The sequence below is a fragment of the Malurus melanocephalus genome, unplaced genomic scaffold (genome assembly GCF_030028575.1).
Source record: "Malurus melanocephalus ecotype Western Australia unplaced genomic scaffold, MMel_1.1 scaffold_268, whole genome shotgun sequence".
NCBI lineage: Eukaryota > Metazoa > Chordata > Aves > Passeriformes > Maluridae > Malurus > Malurus melanocephalus.
This window is the reverse complement of record NW_026623500.1, coordinates 372,167-399,009: the sequence shown is the minus strand read 5'-3', so window position 1 is coordinate 399,009 and position 26,843 is coordinate 372,167. Positions and strand designations below refer to the sequence as shown.

General features: G+C 40.6%; 1 protein-coding gene across 1 annotated transcript in view; it reads left to right on the top strand.

The window, feature by feature from the left end:
- TENM2 (teneurin transmembrane protein 2) overlaps nt 1-26,843 on the top strand; it is a 217,811-nt gene that overhangs the window by 50,701 nt on the left and 140,267 nt on the right. Inside the window, exon 3 of the mRNA XM_057376024.1 lies at nt 6,134-6,372. Within this exon, the coding sequence (XP_057232007.1) occupies nt 6,134-6,372 (239 nt within the window). The remainder of the gene's footprint in view (nt 1-6,133; nt 6,373-26,843) is intronic.

The window sequence follows — 26,843 nt, the reverse complement described above, 5'->3', positions numbered from 1 at the left end:
GCAGTGCCAGGGGGATGGGGCAGTGCCATGGGGATGGGGCAGTGCCATGGGGACAGGGCAGTGCCATGGGGACAGGGCAGTGCCATGGGGATGGGGCAGAGCCAGGCCTGCAGCACACAGTGAGAGCCCTTGGAGAGCACTGCAGGTGTCAGCTGGCAGTGGGAGTAGGGAGAGAGAAGGTTCCAGGAGTGTCTCCAGGAGTGTGTGAGCCTCGCAGCTGAGGAGCAGCAGTCCTGGAGAGAGGTGCCAGCTCCGAGCTGTCGCTGTCGGGCAGTGCAGGGGCTCTGTCTTTGTGAGCATTGCCTGTTTGGTTCAGTAACTGGGCAGATGAAGGTGCCCAGAGGTTGGCAGCTCCTGTGTGTGCAGCACCCAGCCTGGCTGCAGGCAGGGCTCAGTTCCTGCTCTCCACAGCTGTGCCTTTGTCAGAGGGTGGCACTGGTGGTGACAAGCCAGCCTGCTCCTCACAGCAGCAGTGACACTGCTTCACACTCCATGTCTTTGGGAACATTCTGCCTGGGGATGTGAGGGATCCAGCCTTTAAGGAATCATCAGCCTTCCAGGAGCTGAGGAGCTGGAATTGGAGCTGCTCAGGGTGGGGGGTGGCTGCSGTGAGGATCAGGACATTACAGAGGGTACAAGTGTTGCATTGGCAGTGATGTGTTCATCCCAAATTACTGATTCCATGCCTAAGAGAGTGTYCCTAGCTCCTGCAGCAGGCTGAAAATCACTGGAATAGTGTGCTGTGTTGAGGACTGGCCTCTGCTTCCACTGGCATTTGGGTGTGTAAAACCAACACACGGGTGTGTAAAATGGCCAGCTGGTTTATATAAATGTGTGTTTTAAACAGGTTTCTCTGAAATGTCTGTCTCACTGGGTTGAGTCTGGATTTGACATGATTGAGACAATTTCTTGTGACCATTCAATTCAAACACAAATAGRTAACACTTTATTGCTGGCTTTAGAGCTCTAGACACTCAAAGGGTAGAAACTTCTATGAGAGAGCCCTCAGCTGTGGAAATGTGGTTCCTGTTTACTGCAGGAACCTGAGAGAACATGCAATTAAATCTCATTTGTGGAAAGACTGAGAGCCRGGTAATCACACCTTGCTCCAGTCTACCACTCAGAGTTCATTTTTGCATAACAGGCGTAAGAACAGCTCATTGTTTTCTTCAGTCTTGATTTCTTTCTGTATGGAAAGTTTACAGCAACTTTCTGTATGGAAGTTTAAAATCCGCCATAAAACTTCACTTTGAGGGCACTGACATAAAATGACTCATGGCTACTTTTTTGGAAGACATTAGAAAACTGCAGCAGATTTTTTTTTATCGCAATGAAAGCCAGCATATTGGGTTCTATATTCCATTGTTTCTTTTCTGCTAAGAATAAATGTCCAATAAAATTATAGACARATGTGGTTTTACCACAGCTTGAAGATATTTTTAAGTCCTGGTACAACTAAATTAAGCTGTTACTATTCTCTTGTCATGTATCTTTTCGATTTATTAATTACTATTAAAAATCCTGTAAAATATAAAGAAGACAATTTAAGTATTACAATTCCCTATATGTCTTTTTTTTTTCATACAGAATAAGTTTAGGATAGCATGAGGAGGGAAAGAAGCAATTTATGTTAGAAAGTGTCTTGTTCTTCCTTTCTATTACAGTTTTTCATCGCAAAACCAATTTTTTTTTTCTCCACTCATTCTTGCGCTGTGCTGCCATGACAATCTGTCCAGAARGGAGGGGGGAAAAGCTGATTGTTCTCTCAAAGAATATGGCAGTTAATACAGTCTCTGTCAGAGCACTGTTCCCTGAGCACCAGAGGTCCTTTTGACCTGTGGAAAGTACATGCCAGAGAGAGCTCTGAATTAATGAAGAAAGCAAAATACAGTTTTTCCCATTTACCATCAGTGCACAGAGCAGTGGTCAAATGTCCCCTTGCAAGCTCAAGTTTCCCAGATGTCACCTTTGTGGTGGTGTCAGGGATGAGGTGCCCGGGTGTGACCCCACACAGCAGCAGTGTGAAAACACAGGGGTTGAATCCTGAACCCTGCGGGGTGGGAGAGGAGAGAAYCCAGTGAGCTGCAGGGTTAACTCCGTTCTGTGGGCACCAGGCTCCTTCCACTGCTTTCAAGGACACTGAAATTGCCAAATCATTGTAAGCTGGCAACCATATTTTGTTATTTTTTTTAGCATGGAATTGTTTTATTGATCTGCAGAAATTAGGGAGACTGGGCTGGAACTCAGCAAATTCACTCCCATGTTTTTCAAATAGAAAATTACTCYTAGCCTAATTCAAGCTGCTAATGCTAATTGTGAGGTAGAAAATGTGTTTTCCTTAATTGTGTTTGATAGGCGAACAGGTAAGACAGAGAATACAATTTTTTAATTCTTATATGGAGTGCATTTGAAATGAAGTGAACTGGTACAAATCAGATCATTTCTTTTCATAAGCAGGCGTYGTACAACGCTCCCAGCCTTACCACTGTGAGGCTGTAATTAATGTTGATAAATGCTCGTGTTCTCTCTGTGCAGCTTCAGCCCACAGACAATTGGTTGTASCAGAGCATGTCAAATCTCACATAAAAATATGGCCATAGATCATTGGCTTTRGGGATAGAGTTGAGACAAGTCAATTTGTTCCCATTAGTAGCTGAATGTAGATTTAAAACTCTGGGGTTCCAGCTGTTTTGTCCATTATGTTCTCAATGTTTCTGGTGTGCTTTGCTGTGATTTGAGGTGTATCTGCTGATCTGGCCTCCAGCTTGGGAATGCAGTGTCACTTTTCCAAAGTGTCGTGGTGGATATCTAACACACCTTTAGTCAAATGTCCATTTTAAACCTTTGAAGTTAGAACCTGTGATCTTTCAGATGTGTGGTGTGATGTCTTCTGATAGCTGCCACTTTGTCAGGGGCCCCGTATTGAGACCGTGAATTTTCAGCTTTCAGAATGCATGGATAGGACAAAATGTGACAAAATTCAGGGTTTATCCAATGACATTCTTTCTTTTTGGCTTTGAGAAGGGCATCGTCTCATGTATCCTTTTCAGTCAGCCTTTTTTGCTTTTACCGAGCTCTGATTAGTTTTAACAATATCACAGAGATCCTGTTTGCATGGATAATGTTTTGGTTTTCTTTATATACTTTACGTATCTCAAAGTGGATCACAGTGGAACTGGTTTTTTGTTCTACATTTTTTGTCTTCTCACATGCAAGAGTATGTGATTGACACGTTCTATTAAAGCATATCTAGATATTCATTAATTCAATTTTAATGGGAGCAGAGTTTCATTATATATCTGAGTTTACTTTAACAATGCTTTATATTAAAATTTCTGTTGGTACTGTAGCTGCCTTCTCAGCTAAAGAGGACATCAAATTCCTGGGTTTAAAAGCCTTGACATTTCAGATATAGTTCCAAGGACTGTAATTTCCAGTTTGKTTCTAAAAGATCTGCTTTTGAGCAGGAGTAGGGTAAGAACTGTTTATTATAGACCCTAATATTAGTCCAGACCTAAGAGGGTCATTTGTGCCATGAGGATTCAGGAGGAGAAAGGGGTCCTGGGCTGAGAGAGATGTTAGCTGGGTAAGAGAGGAGCTTTCCTGCCTGCCTGTGTCTCACAGGTCTGTGTTCCTTCTGGCTTTCCCTTCATCATGCTCCACATCACTTCAATCCCTGGGTCCATCATGTGATGCCTTAGGATTTCAGCTTCTGTATTTTTCACGTATCCATAATCCTGTAATTCTTTAGTGGGTAACTCCAGACTTCATAGACAGTGCTAAGTTCTCCCATTTTGACACAAAACAATTCCTCTGCAGCCCCAAACTCAAGGACACCTCCCTGTGCCAGGCCCCAAGAGATGGAAACAACAGAGAACTGGGGGGAAACAACTTGGAGTCAATGACTGCATTGGCTGCAGCTGCAATTGGGGGATTCAGCCCCAAAATGGACGAAACTGAGAAAGGGTGAAAAATCCGTGAGCCATTGTCCATTGTGGGTGTGGGACTGCCCTGAATGCACCTGAAGGCCCTGCAATAGATAGAACTGCTTTGTATTCTCTGAATTTTGTCCAGCCTCYGGTTTAGGTAGCCAGATTTAGGCATCAGTGGAAGTGCTCTTGTGCTCCCAGCACTGGAGAGAAAGCAGAAAGGACCAAACCTGCTTCTGCTGACTCTTTAATGAGGTTTTACCCAGACAGAAGGAGCAGGAGAGTCAATRGGTCTGGTGTGACACAACCAGCCCCATAACATTGCTTTCCCTTCGGTCACTTTAATTGAACCGTTGCAAAGTAAAGAAACATTTAAAATGAGGTATTCAAGACATCAAACTCATTATTTCTTGCTTTCTTTTAACTGAAAGATGTTTTTCATAATTTAAAAAGCTGGGTAATTTTAAGGGGAAGTCTTTTAGYGTTTGCCTTTGTTGTGTTTTCTCATAGATCACCCATGATGTGCAGAAAAGAAGCAATTATAACCTTTAATGTGGTTCTCTGATAAAGAAAAAAGAAGGGCAGCTTTATTTGTTAAAAAACCTCCAATATTTCTATTAAGTAAATGGTGAGAATTAATTTGAGTCTGATTGCTTCATTGTGTATCTGAAACCTCCAAAGCACAAAAAAAGTTATGGCAGTGGATACTGCCACTGTCTTTATCTATTTTCTACAACAAACTAAATTTTGGTCACTATTGAAATGGATGTACAAGGTCACTTGGAGTTTTAAAATCAGTAACAAAGGCAGTGTCAAAATTATTTTCCACATTCATTAGCACAGTTTATAAATTGATTCATTTAAAAAACAAAAAGCCTTCCCCCCCACAAAAAAAAAACCCAAAAAAAACCCCAACCAACATATTGAGAGGCTGTCTTCAAATGGAAATTTCTAATGAGAAATCTGGGAGCCTAGCCAGCCTTCCTTTTACTGTCTTTTACCTGTGTGCAAGTTCTGCACAATCTCTTATGCTCTGGATTTTATTTCAAAGCAATTCTTTAAAAATGCCTTTAAAATCACTTCTGTATTCTGTAGAGTAGGTATGCACTAATCCATGTTTGACAGTAGGCACATTCATGATGGTGGGCTGGAAAACATACTTGGGAAACATTTCAGCCTCAAGCCTCCAAATTGTTGTTGTCAGTGAGTGACATGGATTTTAAAGCTCTAACAGGTGGTTTGAGAGTGACATACTGGATTGTATCKGAATAAAAATGTTAAACATATTTTACATTGGAAGTAAGACCTGGGTTATTTTAAGCTGTGATTTGGATTTTGGAGATTACTGAGTGTCTTCACTCTCTCTGATTCCAAGAAGCACTCATTTTTCAGAGCTGTGAAGGGAGAGGGTGTGGATCAAGCCTTCAGAGCTCTGTGTCTCAAACCAAGTGACTTTCTGTAAGACCACAGCCTTTATTCTGTTTATTGTTTACTGCTAACATGCTTGTAGCCAGTTCTTCCTGCCTCTGAGACATTAATCTGAAGAAACCAGTCTTACAGTTTGCTTTCTGCATTTCCTCTGTCTGGAATGTGTTGACAGCATTTTCTGAGATCTGTTAGAGAGTGTATTCTGTCCCTTATTTTCCTTCCARCAAATGTACAAATGTTGGAATCCTCTTTTTCTCTGCTGAGCCTTGTGCTTTTGCTAATTGTCCTTGCTGCTCAAGCCACACCCATGTACAGGTAAACCACAAAATCATGGTCAATTCTAATTCTAGCAAGATCTTTTCTTACAGGACTGTGGGTTTTCTTCAGTATGTTCTTAGTGGTTTTGCTGGGAGCTTTTGCCAAGAGTATAAATGAGACTCAGTGTGGTTTTCTTTGAATATTTGTTGTGTGGTGGATTCCACAGGGAACTCTCAGATACTTCATGCTGGTGTTTTAGCTATTRTGCTGTAAAGTTGCATCCAATTACAGGAAACATTAATAAAGAGATCCTGACACTGTATTTTAGTACCAGTTGTTAAGATCTGGTAGCAAGAAACCTGAGAATTTTCATCTCCCTATTTCTTCATACAAAACCCTTTTTCCTTTTGGTTGAATTTACCAGGCTGTGGCAGCTGGAATGGTATGGGAGTAGGAGATGTTCTTTCTTAACTACAGGACTTGCCATTTTCAACTCTGTTCCATTTTATGTTTTTCAGGCATTTCTTGTTTAAGACATCTTCTGGAACTACTCCGCTGTTCAGTAGCTCTTCCCCTGGTTACCCGTTGACCTCAGGAACAGTTTACACTCCACCTCCCAGACTGTTACCTAGAAATACATTCTCCAGGAATGCATTCAAGCTGAAAAAACCCTCCAAGTAYTGTAGCTGGAAATGTGCTGCTTTATCTGCAATTGCTGCTGCAGTCCTGCTTGCCATCTTGCTAGCATATTTCATAGGTAAGGCTGTGTTTTCTCTGTCAAATCACTTGGCTGTGTCAGAAAATGGAAGTTCAGCACGTGAAARGATGGTCAATGTGTTTCACAAATGCGTGTTCTTAGTGAGCAAAGAATATTATTATTCCTTATGCTGATTAATGAGGGAAAATAACATGTTCATGTCACGTTCACTGTCGTGAGAGCAAGAAATTGATTCAGGATTCTTAATGTGCAGTGTTAACTGTAGGTGTCAAATATACACCTCTCATAGATGGTCCAAACACAGTGATTTAATGACTTTTTGATGTAGTACCATATGTTTAAAAAGTGCTTAGAAAAAATTGTGATCGGTGGTGAATTCACATAAGCAACMGAAGCTAGTGGCATTTGGATTCAAATATTACCATCACGTGCCTTCAGATTAAAAAACCAAATGATGTTGATTACCAGTCTCAGTGTATATTGGTCTGTGTGCCTAAATCCTGGTGGTGTTAAATTTGAATCATTAGATGGTTCCATTTTGCATGCAGTTATTTTCCATATTCCACTCATCCTTAGCATTTTTTAAGGAAAAATATAGAAACAGTGAATGTTGTGTTTATTTCCCATGATTCGTATATTGGTAGTGAGCACACTGTGTCCTAATCCTTTCTGTGTTTTTTCAGCGTGTTTTTGACATGCTTCTGAGATTTTGTCTTTCTTAATTTATTAATTTCTGATTTCCTTCCCTAGTACCTGTCTCATTCTCTGTTGCTGTAGAGGTTTTTCTGTGTCTGCACAAACTGCCTGTGTATTTTGCACCTTTTACAGTGCCTTTAACAATGTGCTGATGAYAGTGACATGCTGCACAAACTCTTTAACTTTGCCGAATAAATGGCAAAATTATGGTAGCTTGACAATATTTTCTGTTAATAATTTACAGACCTATTCTTGGTGGGATTTATTTCATCTCTGAAACTATTCTCTTATATAGCACTCAAAAGACCTATAAAGATGTGCTGAATTTTCTTTCTTTTTTTCTGATTCAGTATAACCTGATTCTTCAGGATAGACACCGTTTGCTAAGAAAACCCCATTTTTCATACTAATGAGCTTCCATATGTGATTAATATATACAGTAGTAAAAGAGAGCTGGCTGACTATTCCCACTGTCTGTTTAGTCCAGACCTAAATCCCTCCATCCTGAGCACTACAGAGCTAACCATCTCTCTGTATTTCCCCTGTAGAAAGGCTCRGAAGAATAACAAGCTTAGTTTGGGATGGAAATGAAAAGATTGGAAAGCTCGTGATTCATTGAAGGTGACAGTTATCATACAGCAGCTCCCTGTTAGAGTGATTATGCACATGGGAAATGATACACTGCAAGTTGAACGTTTTAATCATGTGCATAACTTTGAAGTGATGGATTATGAAATGTGTTTTTCCTTGGTATTTAGGTTACTGTAATCTCAAGCAAAGCTTTGCGACGTGGTTATTGCTTTTTACGCTTTCATATAGAAGACAAGGGAGAATGTAAGGCAGTGTATTGACTCTTAATAATTGATGAATGATCTATCATTTCAAGTAACGACATAACTGATCCACTCTGACAGAAGTTTTTGAGGTCTTCGTTGCTGTTGAAAGAATGATGAGCACACCAGAGTTGGGAGTGAGCACAACAAAGCAGGGTTTAACAAGAGTGTTGGCTCAAGGTTTAAATAATGAGAAGTTGCCTGACAAGCTTCATGCCATACACAGGGGAGAATAAGTGTATGTCAAAACCAGAAAATAGCTGAAATTAATCCTATGAATAAATTTGATGGATCCACCGGGATCATAATTTAGAGTGATGGAAGGGAGAGAAAAGAAAAAAGCAAAAAAGACAGTGGTGTAGCCTTCAGTGCATGTGAACAACAGAAGGGTAAAAGCACGGTGCTTTAGGTAGGCCATTTATTAAATTAATTCCTTCACTCTCAGCAAAAAAATCATACAATTCATTGCACATGACAAAGAGCAGGTGTAAGACCATCAGCTATAAACTAATCCTTGCTGTCCTCCAACAGTATGACTTCAGATGCTAAATCATCTCCTTATTGGAAAAATGGAAAGGCTTTGAAGGTGCTGGTGTTGTATTTCTGCCTTACGTGTCCACAATGAAAATTTCTTGCTCTCTGCCATAGCAGAGGTTCCCTCACTGGGGTTCCATTAGCTGAAAGTAAGAGTTATGGAGAAATCATCAAAATTTGCAGCAAAGGTTCTGCTCCTTATGTTTGTCAGTGTGTCTGGGCTGCGTGATTGTGAAAATGCTGATCAAGACTCTTACAGACCAAATGCAACAGGCAGTGATGGGAAATGTGAGGTAAATCACATGGAAAGAGTACTTTGAAATTCTCATATTCTTCAGGATTTCTAAATGAATTGTCCTTTCATGAAAGAGAAGGGAGGATTGATATGGGTGGATCATTGAAAACATGTCTGCAGGTTTAAACATGGGACTTGCAGACTGAAAAATAATATGGGTGGCAGAAAAGAATTACAATGAGGGTGATTTAAGGAGATAAGCAAAAAAAAAAATCACAGAACTGGTAGAAAAGAATAAATATTAAAAAAATTATTAGGCATTCTTACTGCCTCTCCTCCAAGACACAAATAAAAATACAATGAATGAAATGAAAAGGCAGTATATTTAAAGCTTTAAACATAAATTCCTAGTGCATAAATAACCTCTGAAACTTTTTGCCAYGCTACATAATTGATGTTAAATAAAGATACTACTGAGATTTTAAGTTAAACATGTCAAAATAATGGCAAAATGCCTTTTTAGGAGGTAACTTTGGGGCTTATTTTCTTTTCTAAGATACATATAGATTGATGGTTTATATCATAATATGTAATCAAAGTCTGGCTATGCAGATAGACTCTTCCTTTGTAAGCCTGTCTGTACCACTGTTATCTGAAATTTCCTAAATCTTYCTCTGCAAATTACCCTGATTGATGACTGGGAAGAATTCCTGCAGGTCTGTGTTGCCCTGGTCCAGTGTGATAGGGCATTGTTTGTGCAGAATGTGTTTGGTTCTGTGTGCAGACGTTTTGCCATCTCAGACATCCTGGGCTGTGTCTGAATCCCTTTACACTGGCAGGGTTTCTGCAGAAAATTTAACACAGATCAAATTCTCCTGGTTGAAAATAAATCAGGCAGCTTTTGGTTCTTCTTAAAGGAATAGACAGAGTAAAAAGGTTCAGATGATGCATGTGAAAGAGCACTTGAAGATGTTTCTATGGCTGAATGTTATACTATTTTTAATAGAGAGAATTGGAAAAAAAGTCACTTCAGTTAACTTTTCCTCTGCCTGGCACAYACAAGGCTGTCTGCACATTTAATGGCAGGTTTGTCACTTTTCCTTGTTTCTTCAACAGTCAGATGTGAACAAAATGCAGATTATTGGTTGCTTGTATTGCACAACCTTTTGGTGAATTCCAGCCAGCAGGGTGGAARTAAAATTGTCCCACAGTCCTCTCTGAGACTTATGCCATTTCACAAAGCCCAGGCGTTATTCCTATTATCCAGGGGTGACAYATGAAGAATGCAGAGCCAGCCATTCAAATTAGGACATCCTGAAGATATTGGGCTGGTGGTAAAACCCAGTTACAAGAAAGTAATTTATAAAGTGTCAAAAGGAAAGCATACACCACACATATTGTCTTTGTCAGAGTGTTCTCTTCAGAGGTTAAGGGAGTGATGAAAGCATTTGTCATGTTAAATTAGTTTTTAGCTCTTTTGATTCATGCCAAACTTGGAGGAGAAAAATATAAAAAAGAAGAAAAAMGGAGCATAAAAAGAGTCACCTTGTATTTTTCACAAAGTAATTGCTGCCAAACGTAAATACCACATTTTTTGTAAGCCCCTATGGTGCTCTGATTTCTGCCAATCTCTCTTTGAGCATCAAAGAACATCTGACCATCAACATGTCAGTATATTAAAAATATGGTAATTTAAATATTTAGACTTTCCTGTGGGGGGAAAAAAAGACTTGGACTGTTATTTCCTGTGGAAATTAAAAGCTGTGATGGGTTTAAAGATGTTTCACTTGAAAATAATATMTTGATACTCATACTGAAACTTTTAGATATTGATGCCATTTTAGCTACTAAAACATGCAAGAAGATACAGGAAAAAWTAAAGAAAAATGACAGAGACTATGAGAGCAGCATGCTTGCACTACCCTTTAGTGCCTGTGTTGCACATGAAAGTATTATTAGTCATTTATTCCTCAGTGTTATTTGACCTTAAAGACACAGGAGGTTTAAGATAAATTTCAGGTTTCTGCATAAACTTGAAATAATATATTCACTTCAGTCCCACAGAAAGGACCGAATTGCCAAAGGGTCTGGCAGTTAATTAAGCAAATGAAAATACCTTTTTTTTTTTTTTTTAAATCCCTATATATATTTGAAATTAGAACCTGAAAAATAGCTATTTGCTATTCTTCTCCATAAGCCATGTAGGGAAAAGAATGGTTAATTGATGCAGTGATTCCTCTTGTACCCACAGAAGTATTTATTTGTTTATGTGACAGTCAGACAAAACAGTCCTATAGGGTTTCTTACTTGGAAGTAAAAATCTTATCTTAACCCTGCATCAAGTATCTGTACATCGTACAGTTTGCATAAGATTTTATCCTTCAGGTGTTGATATCAACTTGAGTTATTTTCTTTCCACAAATGAGTTACTTATCTGCTAACATAAGTGCTTGGATGAGGTTTGTTCTTCATTAATGTTTGTTAGTTCTTCCACTCTTAAATCCAGTTGTCTTTTTGACTCTTTTTTCATAGATGAGGATTCATCAGAATAGATTGCTGAACTCCCTAYCTTATGTRTGCACTGATTYTTTTCTCTGAGTTGTATTTGACAAACAGGAACGTGCATTTACCTTGATTTTTAATGTTGCATTTGCTTTTTACTTGTGGAGTCAGAAAACCACAGCCTTTGTCTTGTCCAGACTTGGCTGAAATCAAATACGCTAGACATTCTGGAAGGCTGAAAAAGGGAAAATCATGCAAAGCTGAAACCTCTGAGAGGCAGAGGGCATCTGGCTGCCAATCACAGCGATCAGATTCACTTGAAATCAATGTAAACCAAGGGAACGCTGCGTCTTGCAAGATTAGCTGATGACAGAAGGTTCTGTTCTTAAATTTGCATTGAAAATAGGTGTCAGTTAGGGGCAATAATTAAATTTTAGAATATGCCTGTCATATTCTAAATGTCACACATGCAGTGATTCTTATTGACTGCTATCAGTCAATCTGAGTGAGAAAAGCRTGGTAGTAGCTCAGTGAGCCTGTCTGATGCTACCTCTGAGAAGTTTTGAGCCTTTTAGGGAAAAGCATCTGGCTCCATTCCATAAGAAAACCATTTGCTAGTGTTGGGAATTCTGGTGTCTGTGACCAGGAAATTTAGATGTGGCTTTGTAGCCTAGCAAATATGCCTTCATATTGCTGAGTCTGAGGTGTGTGGGATTCATAGAGACATCCAAGATGTTCCAGCTGCACTTTATGCTTAATGCCACAAAGAACAGGAGGACATGGATGTGAAATTCCTTGTGTAGAATTTCCCTGGGCTTTTCCTTAATCAAAAATAGCTTGATCTGCAGATTGGTTCCAAGAAAAGCCACTGTACTGTTGTTTTGCCCAGCAGAGATCCCTGGGATAATGGGAGCAGGAGGATTCCAGCGTGGATGGGCAGTCTGGCAGCTTCTTCAGTTCTCTGCTGTGCATTTTCATGCCATAAAGCTGAGCACTGGAAACCAGAGTGAGAGTAATGTTCCCATGATTCTCAAAGCACTAGCAYGTGCTCGGCTCAGCTCTTGCCATTGAAAACATTTCCTGCTGAGCTCCAAGGTTGAACACACTCTGAAACCTTGGCAAGAGGCAGGAGACACTGAGGATCACTGAATGTTTTCTTCCCTGTGTTTTGGGGCTGTGTTTTCAGGGCACATTCTGGTTTGTTCATGCAAACTGCACAGCACAGTTTGGGCTGGGTCTGAGCAAACACCTCTCACACGTGCTGGCAGCGCTCCCCAGGAGCTGTTAAATTATATTGCAGTGGATTTGAGTGAAGAAACACAACTGCCTGGCTGGGGCTTGCTGTCCTGGCTGGGGCTTGCTGTCCTGGCTGGGGCTGACCGCTCCAAACATCTGCTGTGGCTGCGTTTGGTGCCACAGAAATGGGCAGTGTGATGTGACAGGGCAGCTGTGGATAACCCAAACTTTACAGAGATGTTCTGTACAATTAGTAGTTTAATTGTGCAGTCATTATACAGAATAAACTTGTTTTTTTCCTAGTCATAGCTGCAAGAATGGYTTCCTCAGAAGTGCATTCTCTTTTTTCTCTCAGTTGTGAAATTTGTTTCTCTCAGGTTGTGCTTCACGTGCCCTTGCCATCCTACCATRCACAAATCAGAAAATATGTTGGATTTAATGATGGCTCTGTGACAGAGCCTATTCTCACTTTCATCAGTGCAAATACCTAATATTATGAATTTTTTAGTAGTCWAGGATTTAATCCCAGAATCACAGGTATGAAGTCTTGTCAGGGCAGAGAGATAGCAGAGATAAATAAATGCAAAATGAATCTTGTGGGAAGTCAGGGGGGAAAATGATGAAAAAGTGTTGAGATATTTTAGTGAGACATGCTTTATAACCCAGCCCAACAAACTGAGATGAGGCAGTTTTTCARGGGAAGGGTAAGCATAAGGGATATTGAAGATTAAATTTTGCTAATATAATGCCAAGTCAGAGATACCTATCAAATATACCTGTGGTCATTCTCTCTGAAAAGTCAATGTTCAATATCAGTGTAAAATGTCTGATTTCTTCCTAGGGGAACATTGCTCTCTTAGCAGTTATTTAGATTGAGATCACCAGCTGATCATTTATGGATTCGTTTATATTGATTATTTGTTGCTGTGTTTCTTTGTTGACTCATTGTGTTGTTTTGCACAAAGTGTGCTTATGGATTTTATTTATTGAAGTTTAGCAGTACGTGTTTGCCTTTAGGAATATAACTATTGCTCTGTGGAGAGGATGGAGGATTGAAATAGAGGATTGAAAGATTTGACATGGATTTTGTATGTGTGGCTAATGTAGCTCTTCAAACAGCATTGTGAAGGCCATAAAGAAAAGCAAAACAAAACAAAAAATACTTATGTGGTCTGAAGAGACTAAAGAATATTCAAGGAACATCAACGAAGACAAAATAAAAGAATTGAAATTAAATTCAATTTGTGAAAATAAAATGACAGGGTAAGAAAGTAGAGAACTTAAGGAGCAAAAGAAGCTGGACAGTGGGAAGAGAAAGGACATATCACTATGAATTGAGAGAAGACTTTRCTCACCATATAATATAATGGGATGAATTTATCTCAGTGATTTAAAAGCTGTTTAAAAAACAGTTCTTAGGTTCATTTCAGCTTTCGCTTATTCAGGGTTTAATTTTTTGTAATCTTTTTGCATCCCACTTTGACCTGCCTCCTCATGTCCCTGCTCAGATCCCAGCCATTGAATTTATTCTGTATGTCCAGTAATAAAGTCATTGACTTGCCAAGGTCAGTGAGTTTGAGCACCTAATACACCACATTCGTGTGAGGTTGTGCCTTGTTATTAATTCTTTACATGATAGCCTTGTAGCTATAAACAGGAAAAATTACATCTTCCGTGACAACCTGTCTGACCCTCGGGACAGATTTTGCACTCCAGATTTGGGTTTGCAAGGTTATGGGATAATTTGTGTTGGAAGGGACCTCTGGATGTCTCTTCTGCTCAAACTGGGTCATCTCTCACGTCTGTTCTGCTCTTGCAGATGTCCAAGGACAGYGATTGCACGTGGCTTTATCTTCTCCATCACCTGTAGGTTCCCTCAGGCTGCTTTGAAACCCCAGGCATCTCTTCCCCTCCAACCACAGCCCCTGACTGTCCTGGTGATATTCCYGGGGTGTTTTTGCCTGAATAATGCTGAGTGCTAAGCTCTGAGAAACAGTCCTTTTCCTGAGTGTGAATGAGTGTCTGTTTTCCAGAACAGAATTTAACCATGATGCATACAGACAAGCCAAAGATTATTTTATTTATTAGAGCAATGTGTGWAGGAAGGAGAGGCTCTTTTTTGGACTGGTGCATGTATACTTTATAGTCAGCAAACTCTTAATTTCTTATCATCGTTTCTGACTTCAGAAGCTTGAATTACAATGCCAAAATGAAGAATGTRGTTGGTTAGAAAAATCATGTTTTGACTTGTATGTTGAGCAGATTTGATAATGAGAGAATCACTATTGAACCCCACTGTGTGATTATGAAACAGTGTTAATGTCTTTATCTTGCCTATTACTAAATAATTACTAGAAAAGGCAAGCGTTTGTAAAATTCAGCTAGTAAATGGAAAAAGAATTTCATTCTCTAATGTTGATCTTACAGAACCTAACCTAAAACTGTAAATATGCTCTTGGTTTAGTTTGTTTTCTTCTCTGGGATGTCCAGATTTATCCCTCTGTGTCACATTTAATTTTTAAAAGGTGTTATCCATAATGCATAACAGTGCCGCRGTTAATTGAATTTTAAGCTTTATTTTAATTTGCTGGTTGGTTGATCAGCTGATTTCCTCCAGCATTTTTCTTACTAAATGCTTTCTGAGAAAAGGCACGGAATAGAAGATGTTTTCACTGCTGATGCCAGTGTGGCAGGGCAGGTTCCCCAGATGACGAGGTGTCCGTGGAACTTTCTTGCCTGGAAGGAATCAGCCCAGCCTGGACAAGATTCTTGGAAAGGTCAGACAGTCTGTTGGATATGTGCTGCTCATCCCTGCCTGTGAACAGTTGGTTTTGTTTAAATTTGGGTGTAATGCTCTATCCTTGCAGTTATTTTTGCATTTTCTGTATATTTGCCTCACCTTCTTTCAGTTCATTTCTTTCTCCTGCAAGGGATTTCCCACACTCTGTGATGTGCAGTGGCTGCARATACCTGAGTGAGGGTCAGAGGGTGAGGAATGGCCTGAGGATGCAGGAGCTGCTCCAAAGCCATCCCAGGGATCCACTGCTGCTGCTCAGGGTCCCAATCTCACACAAACTGAAGTTTTTGGACAAGTTAAACTTCTCACTGGACGATACATTCTGGGAGCAGCTCTACCCACAGCGGGACCAAAGCCATTCTGCTGTTACCAAGACAATTAATTTTTCAATTAGGATCTTTTTGCTACAGCTTTACCTCTTAAATATGGAAGCCACAAAACCCCTCTTTAATTCCAGGGAGCTAGTTTGATCCAAGGCAGGTGTTTTGTCAGTAAATTCAGGGTTTGCTCCTGACAGTTGGAATTGGAGCTGTGAGGGTAATGTTTTTCTTTTGCAGAAGGAAGGAGAAGCTCCTTCTGTCAGCCTCTATTGTCACTAGAGAATTTCTGTGTTCAGTTASTAAAAGCTTTAAAAGAGAGGAAAAAAGTGATATGCTGGGAAAATTAAGGCATGCTAGAAAAATGTCAGGAGGACACAGCACACAGCAAGTATCCTAAGGTATGAACCTGTGACATCTTTGCTGGTCTGTGGAAAGTGCAAAAGAACCTTAAACTGAAAGAGAAGTGAGACAATTTCACAGCAGGCACACAATTAGCAGAGATGGGAAACTCGACACCACAGCCCCATGTAGCTCTCAGGGATGGGTTACTGTGCCTTTGGCATCCCAGGGCTTTTCCAAGGAAAGAACTCTGCATGTTGGTAACAATGTGGTGCAGAGCTGGGACTTGAAAATAGAGAATCCTGCTGAAACTGGCCRCAGGGTAGCAGGGAGCAGAAGAGAAAAGAGATACAATTTAGACTTGTATGATTTATTGACCCAAAAATGTATTTCACCTGTTGTTTTTTTCTTCATGTATTTTACATTCCTTTTACATCTTGAGACTCCATTAATTGCTGAAATGCAAAACTCCAACCACATGAGAAGGAGCCCATAATGGAGTCTGCTCATTAAGAAAAGCTGAGGGATCTGATTAGTTTTACTCTTGAATGGGGAGTTTAAACTTTTTTWAAAAAGTTTTTATGTAATTTTAATTCTTACAATGTTATTGTATTCATGGCCAGAATCTGAGCCTTAAAAACATCAGAGTTCTTAAACAAAGATTGAGGGATTTGGAGCTTGGTTCATGAACAGTATTAGGGTCTTTTTCAACCAGAAGAATTTTTCTGCACCTCTGGAGGCTTTCTGAAAATCCTAAAACAAATAATAGAAAAATAGTGATTTAAAACCTAATTTCTAATACAAACCAGCTCTGGCTGTCTAGATGAAGAATAAGCTTCAATAAATGGGAGACAGACGCAGCCTCTTCAGTATGAAGAGTAGCGAGGATGCAGAAATAGAAATAGGTTTTTCATTACTTGAGGGATTATGCTTGGGCCAGAAATGCCAAATATTCTGTGGACCGCAGCTGCACTTTCAGCCTGCTGTTGTATTAGCTGGTAATAGTAAAACAATGATGTGGTGGTAGAGACAGCTATTTGTTCTCAGAAATACAGAAAAGTTGTTTTCCCTTTCTTTGCTTGGATGCCATCGTGTCCTCCATGGCATGTCTTAAACTTGTGCCCTATTGCAGTAAATGGGCTGCAAATTAAAATACACATTCTCTTCGAGAACCACCTGAGGATGCTCCCCCAGCTGCTGATGTGCTCCCTTAGCCAATTTTTCCTCCTGTCCTTGTGACAGTCCTTAGTCAATTCAGGGGCTCGTTATTTCCTTGCACAACTGGGTCAGGGCAATTGTCTGAGCAGCCATGGGCAAGTGCCATCCATCCATTAGCCCCGCGGCAAGGAAGGGGTTACTCAGTTCAGGAAAACAGCAGGATGCATCCCAGTCCTGGATTGTTTTTCTGTCACTACACCAGCCCTGCCCACCCTCATATTAGCAGAGAGATTGGAAATAGTTTGGTTTTCAGGACGTAGCTGGCTGGAGGGTTTCACTCAGTCTCATCTGAGAATATTTGTAAAGGGAAATTACTTCAGTGAAAAAGCTGTGGTTTTCATCTCTTTGGATTTTTCCTTTTAGATCTCTGACAGAATGAGTTTTATCTTTTGCTTTAGGCCAAATGAAGGTTTAACAACATTTAACACTGTTCTCTTCATCTTTAGGTTTTTTTTCCTGTCAACAATCTATGCATTTCCTTTCTCTAAAATCACCATGAAAGCAGTCTGCTTAACTCCATTTCCCCATGCTATGAAGCATTGTTTTAATATGTTGTTTGACTTTTTAAAGTGAGCATTCATAAATCATTCATCTTCTCTCCCATATTTACCATTAGAAAACTGTAAACAGCCGGAACAGAAAAAGGCTTTTAAACACAGTGCAATTTGCTTAACATTGCTTTGGCACTCGTGGAGTACCAAATATACAGCAGGCACCTTAGCAGTGGGAGTTTTCTCTGCTTTGGATGTGTGTGAGTTTCAAAATGTGATTTTCCTGTGTTTCCCATGATTTGAGAGCAAATATTTAGTATGGAATTCCCTGTTTCACTGAATTTGGAATTTTTGGAATTTCAAAGCTGTCATCATCCCAATCTGCATTTCAGCTCAAGTAGGAGAGCTTTCAGCAGCCACTTTTAGCAGAGTGGTGGGGTTTTGAGGTGAGGAGTTCAGGGCAGTRCAGCCTGCCAGAGGAATCCATGCCRTCCCTAGGCTCATCCTGGCACTCTTTTTCCTCTCTCTCTGTGCCCCAGAGTTACAGGAAGAGCATGAACTGCAGATTGCAGGATTTTGTGCTGCAAATCCCAGCCCTGCTGCTGGGACCTTGGATTTCCCATTTGCACAGGGGGTGCCTCTGCCTGGGACCAGGCGTGGGTCAGGGATGGTGAATCATTTCCCAGGGATGGGGCAGCACAAGGCCTTGGGTTGCCTTCATAAAATCCACCTTATTTTTACCTTCTGAGTCTGGAGCCTTATTGTGAGCACAAATCTTCACTTTTGGTAATAGAAATGTCCAAACCAAAGCTCAGAGCCCAAAGCTTAATAATTCCAGTTCTCTTCACATATTTCCATTCTTCACCTGTGAGCTGTTGTTTGCATACTTTCAGCAGATTTTGTTTTAAATGCTCTCCATTAAGAGTTTCTGCTGAGTGCTACGACTCGCATTCTCTGACAATCCCAGGGCAGTTTGCAGAAGAGGTAATGTCTGCATGTACTGCACACCTTGCTTTTTCTTGAGTATTGTCGTGACTCTGGAATCGTCAATTTTTTTTTTTATAGCTGTACAAAGCAGTTTCCTCAGTTCAGTGTTCAGGGGTTTGACACATGGGTAAATTACTGGATACAGCAGGTCACCAGYAAGTGTCTGTGGGAATGCTTTTAGACAAAATTTGCAATTTTGTTTTTTCCTCTCAGTTTTACTGTGACCTTTCTGTTTTCAGAGACAAAAGATTGTTGTCATTTCTCCAAAGGCAAAACAGGCCTCAAAGCAAGGSTAAGATTTGGGGGTTTGGAGATGGCAGCAATTCAGTCTTTCACTTTCCTCAGTAAGGGTGTTCATAAAAATCTCCTGATGGAAGAGTTCCTGATCAGAGGGCAGGAGAATGGCTTTGAAAGCGTTGGCTCTTTTCAACACTCACTGCTCATGATAATCATGCCTGACGTTTTTTGTCTTTTCTTTTTATATACCCTCTTAGGTATTTTATATACCCTTTTAGATACTTTCTGTACCTTTAATGTATTCCTTGTACCCTCAGCCTGATATTCCAGCTTAATTTTGGGGTTTTGCTCAGCAAGAAGACCAAGCAACCCCAGTAGGAGACCTGTGAGCCCCATGCTATCTCAAAACTTGAGCTTTCAGCTTTGATTGGAGCCTTCTCTGTAGAACACATAGTGCAAACTGGGCTCTGGCCTCATCTGGAGGCAGGGGGGATTCTTTAGAATAGTGAGACATTACTTCATTTATTCAGTTTCTTCTTGGAGAATTCTAGACAGWAATGCTAATTTGTGAAGTCTGTGATATTGTATCCGTGTTATACCTGGTGGGCATCTTGGTATGTTCCACCTTTGAAGAGGTGTGCACCTGGGATCCTATTAAATACCGAGGTAAAACCCTTTTATCCCCTTAACTGTGTCTGCCTCACAATTGTAAGCCCAGCAGAAAGGCAACACTCAGCTGATGTCGATGCCAGTGCCCAGACACTCAGGACTGGTGTAGGTAAAGGTGAAGGTTTGCAGTTGTGTGGAAGGGAAGAGCAAATCTTGGTTTCCCTTGGCTGGAAATTTAAAAACAGCTGTGTTCTTTCTTGGCTGGAGGAAGACACCAATCCTAGATGCTTCCTTCTCATTAGCAGTGTCTGTAGGACTGGGGGGCTGCTTCCCCCCTGCTCTGGGGTATGATTTATGTCACTGTGCAATGTTCACCCTTTAGCAGTCACACCATTTATCAGTGCCAGCTCTGGGCTGGGGGAGACCCCTGGAACCCAGGCGTGTCACCTCCAGGAAAATCTCCCCTTTGTCAGCTCAGGAGCTGGAAATCCTGCCATCATTAATCCCTGCGTTTCAGGAGTATAAATGCCCCACCTGCCATTTAGGAACAGAGACATTATTGCTCAGCATGAAATGCCATTTCAGTTTGAACTCTCTGACTACTCTGCCAAGATAAAGATAATGTTATTCCATGGTAGTTTTACCTTTCAAAGCTTTTTCTAAATATAAGCAGTCTTTCCCTAAAGCCTTTTTGTGGAAGTCAAAGGTCTGGATTGAAATGGCAAGATCATAATAGAGTTTGGGCTGCAGATTATGAAAAGGCCAAATTTGTAGTAGACAGAATTATATTTTACATGCCTCTAGCTTGCTTTTGGTTTGTGTTTATTGATATGTACAAATTGAACTGATTCCTCTATAGATTTTACTGGTTTCTTATACCTGCTTTTTGTTGCATATTGCTAGATGCGTTTAAGTTATATCCAGATAATGCTTTGTGCTGTACTAAAAATACACATTACTGTGAGCTGACAGAAACTATGAAAATATTTCCCCTATKTTTTAGCTTGCTTATTTCATGTGTTTTTTTCAAAGTTTTACTCTAGGTCCATTCTTGAAAATAGTCTGTGTTAAAGTTCTGAAGTTTGTTGGAAATGCACATGGCAGTGAAATTAGGAATGGGAAAATTTATGTTAGTTTGTCTAAACTTTTCTGCAACAGGGGAGAAGTTTACAAAAATAGATGAGACAGTAACTGGAAATAGTTTTATTTTCTTTTGTGAAATTTACAGTATCTAGAAGCAGTCAGTATTTTGGAGAAATCTAGTAATATTGCCACCAACACTTGTAATGAACAATAAAAACGTAATATGTTTTAATTGTTTTATGAGAAGAGATGTCCCTCTCGGTGGGACGCAGGATGGGATGCAGGCTCGGTGCAGTGTTTTGGGTAAGTTTTGGGGGTGCCTGAACCCTGAATCCAGGCTGTCCCCACCTTGTGCAGGTCAGCTGGCTCTGCACAGAGCTGCCCTTCCCTGGGCAGGCTGCAGGGGAGGGTTCCAGGGATGGTCTTGGGGCATGAGACATTCTCAGAATGGTTTAAAACAGCCCATGGCGGGGCAATACCAGAGCTGAAAGTGTCCTTGGACACCTCTGAAGCTCTGGAGTTGAGTTTGCTCTCTGTCCCTGGCTGAAAGTCCCACACAGGCAGGGAGGCAGCACAGATTTTTCACTCTCCCATCCCTTCATGGCACTCCTGTGTCCTCCCCTGGCCGCCCTTGGCACCGCTCACGGAGCTCCCTGGCACCATCAATCTGCTCTGCAGGCTGGGGTGCCACAGGAAAACAAACAGCACTGCTGTCCTCGCCAAGGACTAACAGATGGGGCCAATYCTGCTGGCCTCTCGCTAGATCTAGCCAGGGAATTGATAACTGGCTTTTGTAACTTGAACTGAAATGAGTGAGTCCCACATCTATGAAAGAAATTCCAAGAATTTGTACCACTCCATAGTACTTGCCTTAAGGTTGATAGATTTTTTATCATAATTTTTTTTTTCTTCCTCTGCCCCTCCAGACTGTATTTCTTTATGGGTGTTTTAATTGCTAATAGTCTGGACATGTTCTTGATGACCCAGCTATTTCTATTTCTTAAAAGAAAATGTACTTTTATTTATATCCTTTGATTTTATTGAGCAGAAGCCCCCAATCTTTGGTGCTCTCATAATTAAACAAAAGTCTGTGTAGAAGCCAGTATTGTAAATTTTATTTTCCTTGRAAAAAAAACAACCTAGCATCTGATTTAAGAGCAGTAAAAAATTTTGTAAGTTTTATTTATTTGTAAAGYGATAGCTGCTGTGATTGAAATTAAACACGGTATCATGCTGCTTCTGATTAATTCTAGCACAAAGGAGCCAAAAAATAACTTGATTTTTCTGTAAATAGGCTAAATTAGCATCTGGTAAATAATGATAGTTGGAGGAATTGAAAAGAAAGACAAAAGTTTTCTTTTCTGCTCAATGAAATTACTTAGTTATTTTTTAAAAAATAATGCTTGAAGTTAAGGCTGTGATTCACTGTTTTGCAGAATTGAGATGAATAATAGTTAATGCTAATTTAGGTTAGAAGCATTTTACTGTGGGGAAAGTAAATGTTATTATTCCTGCATTCCAGATGGCTAAATTGGGTTTCAGTAATGTATATATTTTACATTACCRTAAAAAATGGATCTTAGGTCTGCTGGGTTTGAGTGTCTTTTGAGTGGTATCAGGCTCCATATTCTGGTATTTAAAAGTAACATAACAATTAAATGTAGAGAAGAGTACTGGTTTGAGAAAGAAATCACAGCGCAAGGTGGTGAAGTGTGATAGACAATTGATGCCCACTGAGATGGCAAAGCATGGCAGGAAATTCCTGTCTGTTCCATGAGGAGAGATCCGTGTGTGTGATGTTTGTGTGCGTGGAGGATGAGGARAATCCTTCACCAAGTGTGGAATGGTGATCTGAGCTGCACTGCGCTCACTTTCCAAAGGATCCTACACAGTCACATCCCATTTGGAGCAATGTTTTCACACTGTGTTCCCTTCTGGTAGGCAAAATCATTTGTTCTGGCTAACATCTCATCACCTGTTTGTGAATAGTTAAATTTTGTAGAAATTTTATTGAAGAGCATCAGCATATACTTTTTGARTTCTGATATTCTATTAAAACTTGATATGAGGGTCAGGAGAACTTTGGAGATCTGTGTTAGAGTGCTTTTCCTACCATCCTGCTCTGCCTAAACCACATGTTCCCAGCTCATTGATTTTCCCAGGTAACTGTGCAAGGAGAGGGCTGTAGCCCTGGGTGCTACCAAATCAATTAAAATCCTCTTCTGGTTCTCTCAGGATGCAGGACTTGCCCTCCAAGCACAACTTTATCTATCCAGTTTTATTTCAGGACCCCAGGTTTCTGTCGCTGAAGGGCAAGGTGTTGCTCTTCAGGCTGTTTTCTGGGAAATTCTGCTTCTTGAGGAAGTGCAGCTGTCACTGCATCATTTCCACTCTGTAAGCTGAGCAGAGGGGAAGCAGAAATCAGCACAGCCCAGYTCTGAGCTGGTTCTGCTGAGGGGAACCAAGGCTCTCAGTGAATTCTTGTTGCTGCCAGAATATCAGGGGTGACACCCTTGGCCCATGCTGAGTGTTAAAGGCACTTTTTACCATTGTTTTAGCTGAGGTGTAGACTGTGGTAAAGGAGCAATTCCTTCAGAGTAGGAGTGAAACTGGACCACTTGAGGAACCTTTCAGTGTTACTCCTATTATGAGAATAAATTGCAAATATCAGGTYCTGTGGCAATCAGTCCAGTGTCTTTTATTAGCAGAATGGTCACCTTAAAAAATAAAAAGAGTTGAAGTGCAGTCTAATGTGGCAGAAGCTGTAAAAATAGTAAARTATTTTACATTAATGCTCTGTTCTGAAGGGAAGAAGACAAGCTTGATGAAAACAACCTTTACAGAACAAGGACAGAGGGTGGTGTTATTTCTGTCGTCTGGTTTTCTTTTGGAGGGAACAGAAGCCATCCCCCCAGTAAAGCTTTCAAAATTACTCTGCTTGAACAGTAAACTGCTTTTTCCCACCTTTGGTTTATGCATCCATCTTCTAAAGCTGATACTACACACTCCTTCCAGTGCTGGCAGCTGTAGGAGTAGTTGTGTTTTGTTTATGTTACTGTTAATGGTGATAACATGTTTTCTCATCTAAGTATCTGCAGGAATTTTTACTTTGATTCCAAGGAAAGCAATTTGTACATTACTACTGGAAAAAAAAAAAAACATTATTGGGTCTTGCAAAAGGAAGATAAAATATAATGAGATCTGAGTGTTAGCAGTACCTGTTTGAGTGTGATGTCGACAACTCTGTCAACATTCCCAAATTGCTTTTAAAAATTTTAATAAGTTGCTTTGTGGAGAAGACAGTGAATATTTTGATCTTGACAATACGATTGTGATTTCCTCCAAATACCCTGATACAGATTAAACTAGAGAAACATTGGAAAGATGCTTTAAATCACTTGTGTTTCTGTGATACAGATTAATAAAACTAGATTTATTTTTCTTGATMGCTAGTGTTTGTAGAATTTTATTCAGGTTTTTAATAGCTTTTTATCATTTGATTTCTCTGTGGAAWTAGTGCAAAAATTACATGTTTTCTTGTTGATGTATATGAACGGAAACACAGCTGGGCATGTCTTATTTTAGTGCTTTGAGGATTGCTCTTTAAGTGCTTGTGCTCTGGTGCCACAGCGAAGTTATGCAGTGTATTGTGCTGCTGAAAAATTCAATAGCTTCAATCTGCAGCGTTCATGAGCCTTTCTGCCAGCAGGTGACATGTGCAGAGAGAGTCAGAGTCCTCCCCCTTCCTGTCTTTCCTCATCCCCTCCCCAGGTTCCAGATATTTTGTCACTTGTCACCACAGCAGGTGTCTTACGGCAGACAGAGGCCCAAAAATTGTGAATGAGGGAGCAATAATTTAATGATTGATTTACAAAGCAGGCACTGAAGGGAAAAACGCTTCTCCTTCTGATACCAGCGGGCYACCACTAAATCATCAACCTCCACAGGAGGGTGGCGGAGCCATCCACAGGGAAAATTTAGGGCAAATTTGGGTGAGCAGTGTGCTGTGGGGTGCACTGGGAGCTGCCCAAGGAGGGGATGGAGCAGAGGCTGTTCCTGTGCCAGGATCCATCCCAATGCTGGGGTTTGCATCTCCACCATAGCCATTTCACAGTGCTTGCGCCCAGAAAACTTCTTAATAACAGCAGATTCCTATCAGCYTTCTAGGAACACAGGGTTTTCCTGCTTTATTGTACAACTTTCTGTCACCTCAGGGTGCCAATGCACCTGGGCAGTGCTGCTGGGGCCGCTGAGAACTGTTCAGATTTTTGGCTGCAGCATTTCTCGGTGTTTCTGATGAACCCAACATGAGGATATGTAACAGAAGACATTGCTAAAATCATGTTTTACATGTCTTCTGCACTGATATTTACATTTGTTTAATGTTTGTGCTCTTTCCTCAGTTTATCACACAGGTTTTGGATACATTTCTGGAGAGGCAAAGCCCAGTGTATCCCGTTTTTTTTGGGAACAGGGAGCCTTTGCCAGGGAGAGCTGCTCTGTGYCCCAGGCAGGGGCTGAGCAGCAATCTGGAGTTCAGCTGCAGGGGATAACCCCAGGTTTCTCACCTCAAGTGGACACAGCCCTGGGGGCTCTGTGCTGTCCCCTGGGTCACACAGGTGGCTGTGGCCCTTCCTGGCCAGAGCTGAGCTGCTGCTTGGCTCTTACATAGGAAAGCTGCAGTTTTCCATACAATGTTTAGGATTTATGCCATCTAACACATGGCTAGGGCTGGTGCACAGCAGTTCCTGTGGCTTCCTCACAGTCCCATCGCATTTTTTCCGTGAGGATTTGTAGGGGAGAGTTAACAGCCTGCATGGGAGAAAAATACCTCGACCTTAGCTACCTTGAGAAAAAGAAATTAGAATGTGAAATTGATAACCCAAGTAGCCAAACTGAAAACATTAACAATACTACAGCTCTTGCAAACTCACCAATCATATAAGTAATTAAACAGCTGTCTCTTAACCAATATATACTTAACACAAATGTATACACTAGTTGCTAAAGTAAAAAAAAAAGAAGCCTGTCTCAGAATAAGAGTTACCTTTACTGTGTGTATATGTGTATCTTTGTATCTGTTATTTTGTGTCTGCTGTCTGGCCAACAGCTTCAAGGATTTCCCTGCCCTGCAATGCAGCTGTTGAACTCCAGTTGGACAGCAGCATTCTTGGCTCACATAATCCCAGAATCAGGCTGGAGAAAACCCCTAAAATCATTGAGTCCAACTTCTAACCCAGCACTGCCATGTCCCCACTRAACCAAGTCCCCAAGTGCCACATCCACAGCCCTTTTGTGCATTCAGGACTCGGCTGGGCAGATCCCAGAGCACAAAGCTGGTGCAGCACCACAGGGCACATCCCTCCCTGCAGCTCCCTTTGGGGACTGTGTGTGCCATCACTGGGAACCATGAAACTCGGGACAAATGGCCTTGGAACTTCAGCTGTTGAGGGATCCTTTTATTTTGGTATCTCCTGTAATGAAACCTGAATATCCTTGCCATTGAATTTACATGACAGATCTAGCAAATAGCCTAGAAAATGGCAYCATTAATAAAGAAATTCCGTAAGGACTGGGTGCAGATAGAGGAAAATGTGCATTATGGCACCATTCAGCAAAATTTATTCTTGCAATTATGGCCCTCAATGCTGGGACACCTATTCTTAAAAGTCAAGTCTGCATTTGTAGGCTTCAGAGGTTTGTTTCCAGCATTCTCATATTGTAAGGGTTGCTAAGTTGCTAAGATACAGGCAGAAAGGTAAGTTTATTTAATACATTTTGTTGAATAAAATTTATAAAATATTACTGTGATCTGTGGTTCACTAGGTTATATCTGAGGCTTTGCTCAAGTGGAATTGTCATGAAAAATAGTATGGACTTGATTCATGATTGCATTATTCCTCTTCCACACTGATACAGCTACACTGAAAATAATTGACTTAAACCAATGGGGCATGAAAAAGATGCAGGGATGAATYTGGCTCTGTTTCTTGAAATGAAGTATGTGCCATTTTCTCTTYGGCATTTGCTGTACCTTAAGAAAAATCATAAGGCAAATTACATCAAATCACAGTATTAAAAGAAACATTTTCTTGTTCTGTGCAGTAGAACAGATCTGAAACATTTATGTGCTTAGAATTTTCTCAGAAGCGCACTTCTCATCCTTGCCCTGTATTTAAAAATTGATAACCAAGGGGAAAAGCTGTTGAGTTATAAAAACAGGGGTTTTTTTTATTGTAATTGTGTCATCCTCTGCTAAAACATAATTSAACTCAAGGTTTGCATTTGCAAATGACCTTGGCTGAAGTTTTGCAATTCAAAGGATTCATGTAATGACTTGGATTGTCTGGAATGCCAGAATCCCTTTATGGGGCAAAACCTGTGTGGCTCCTG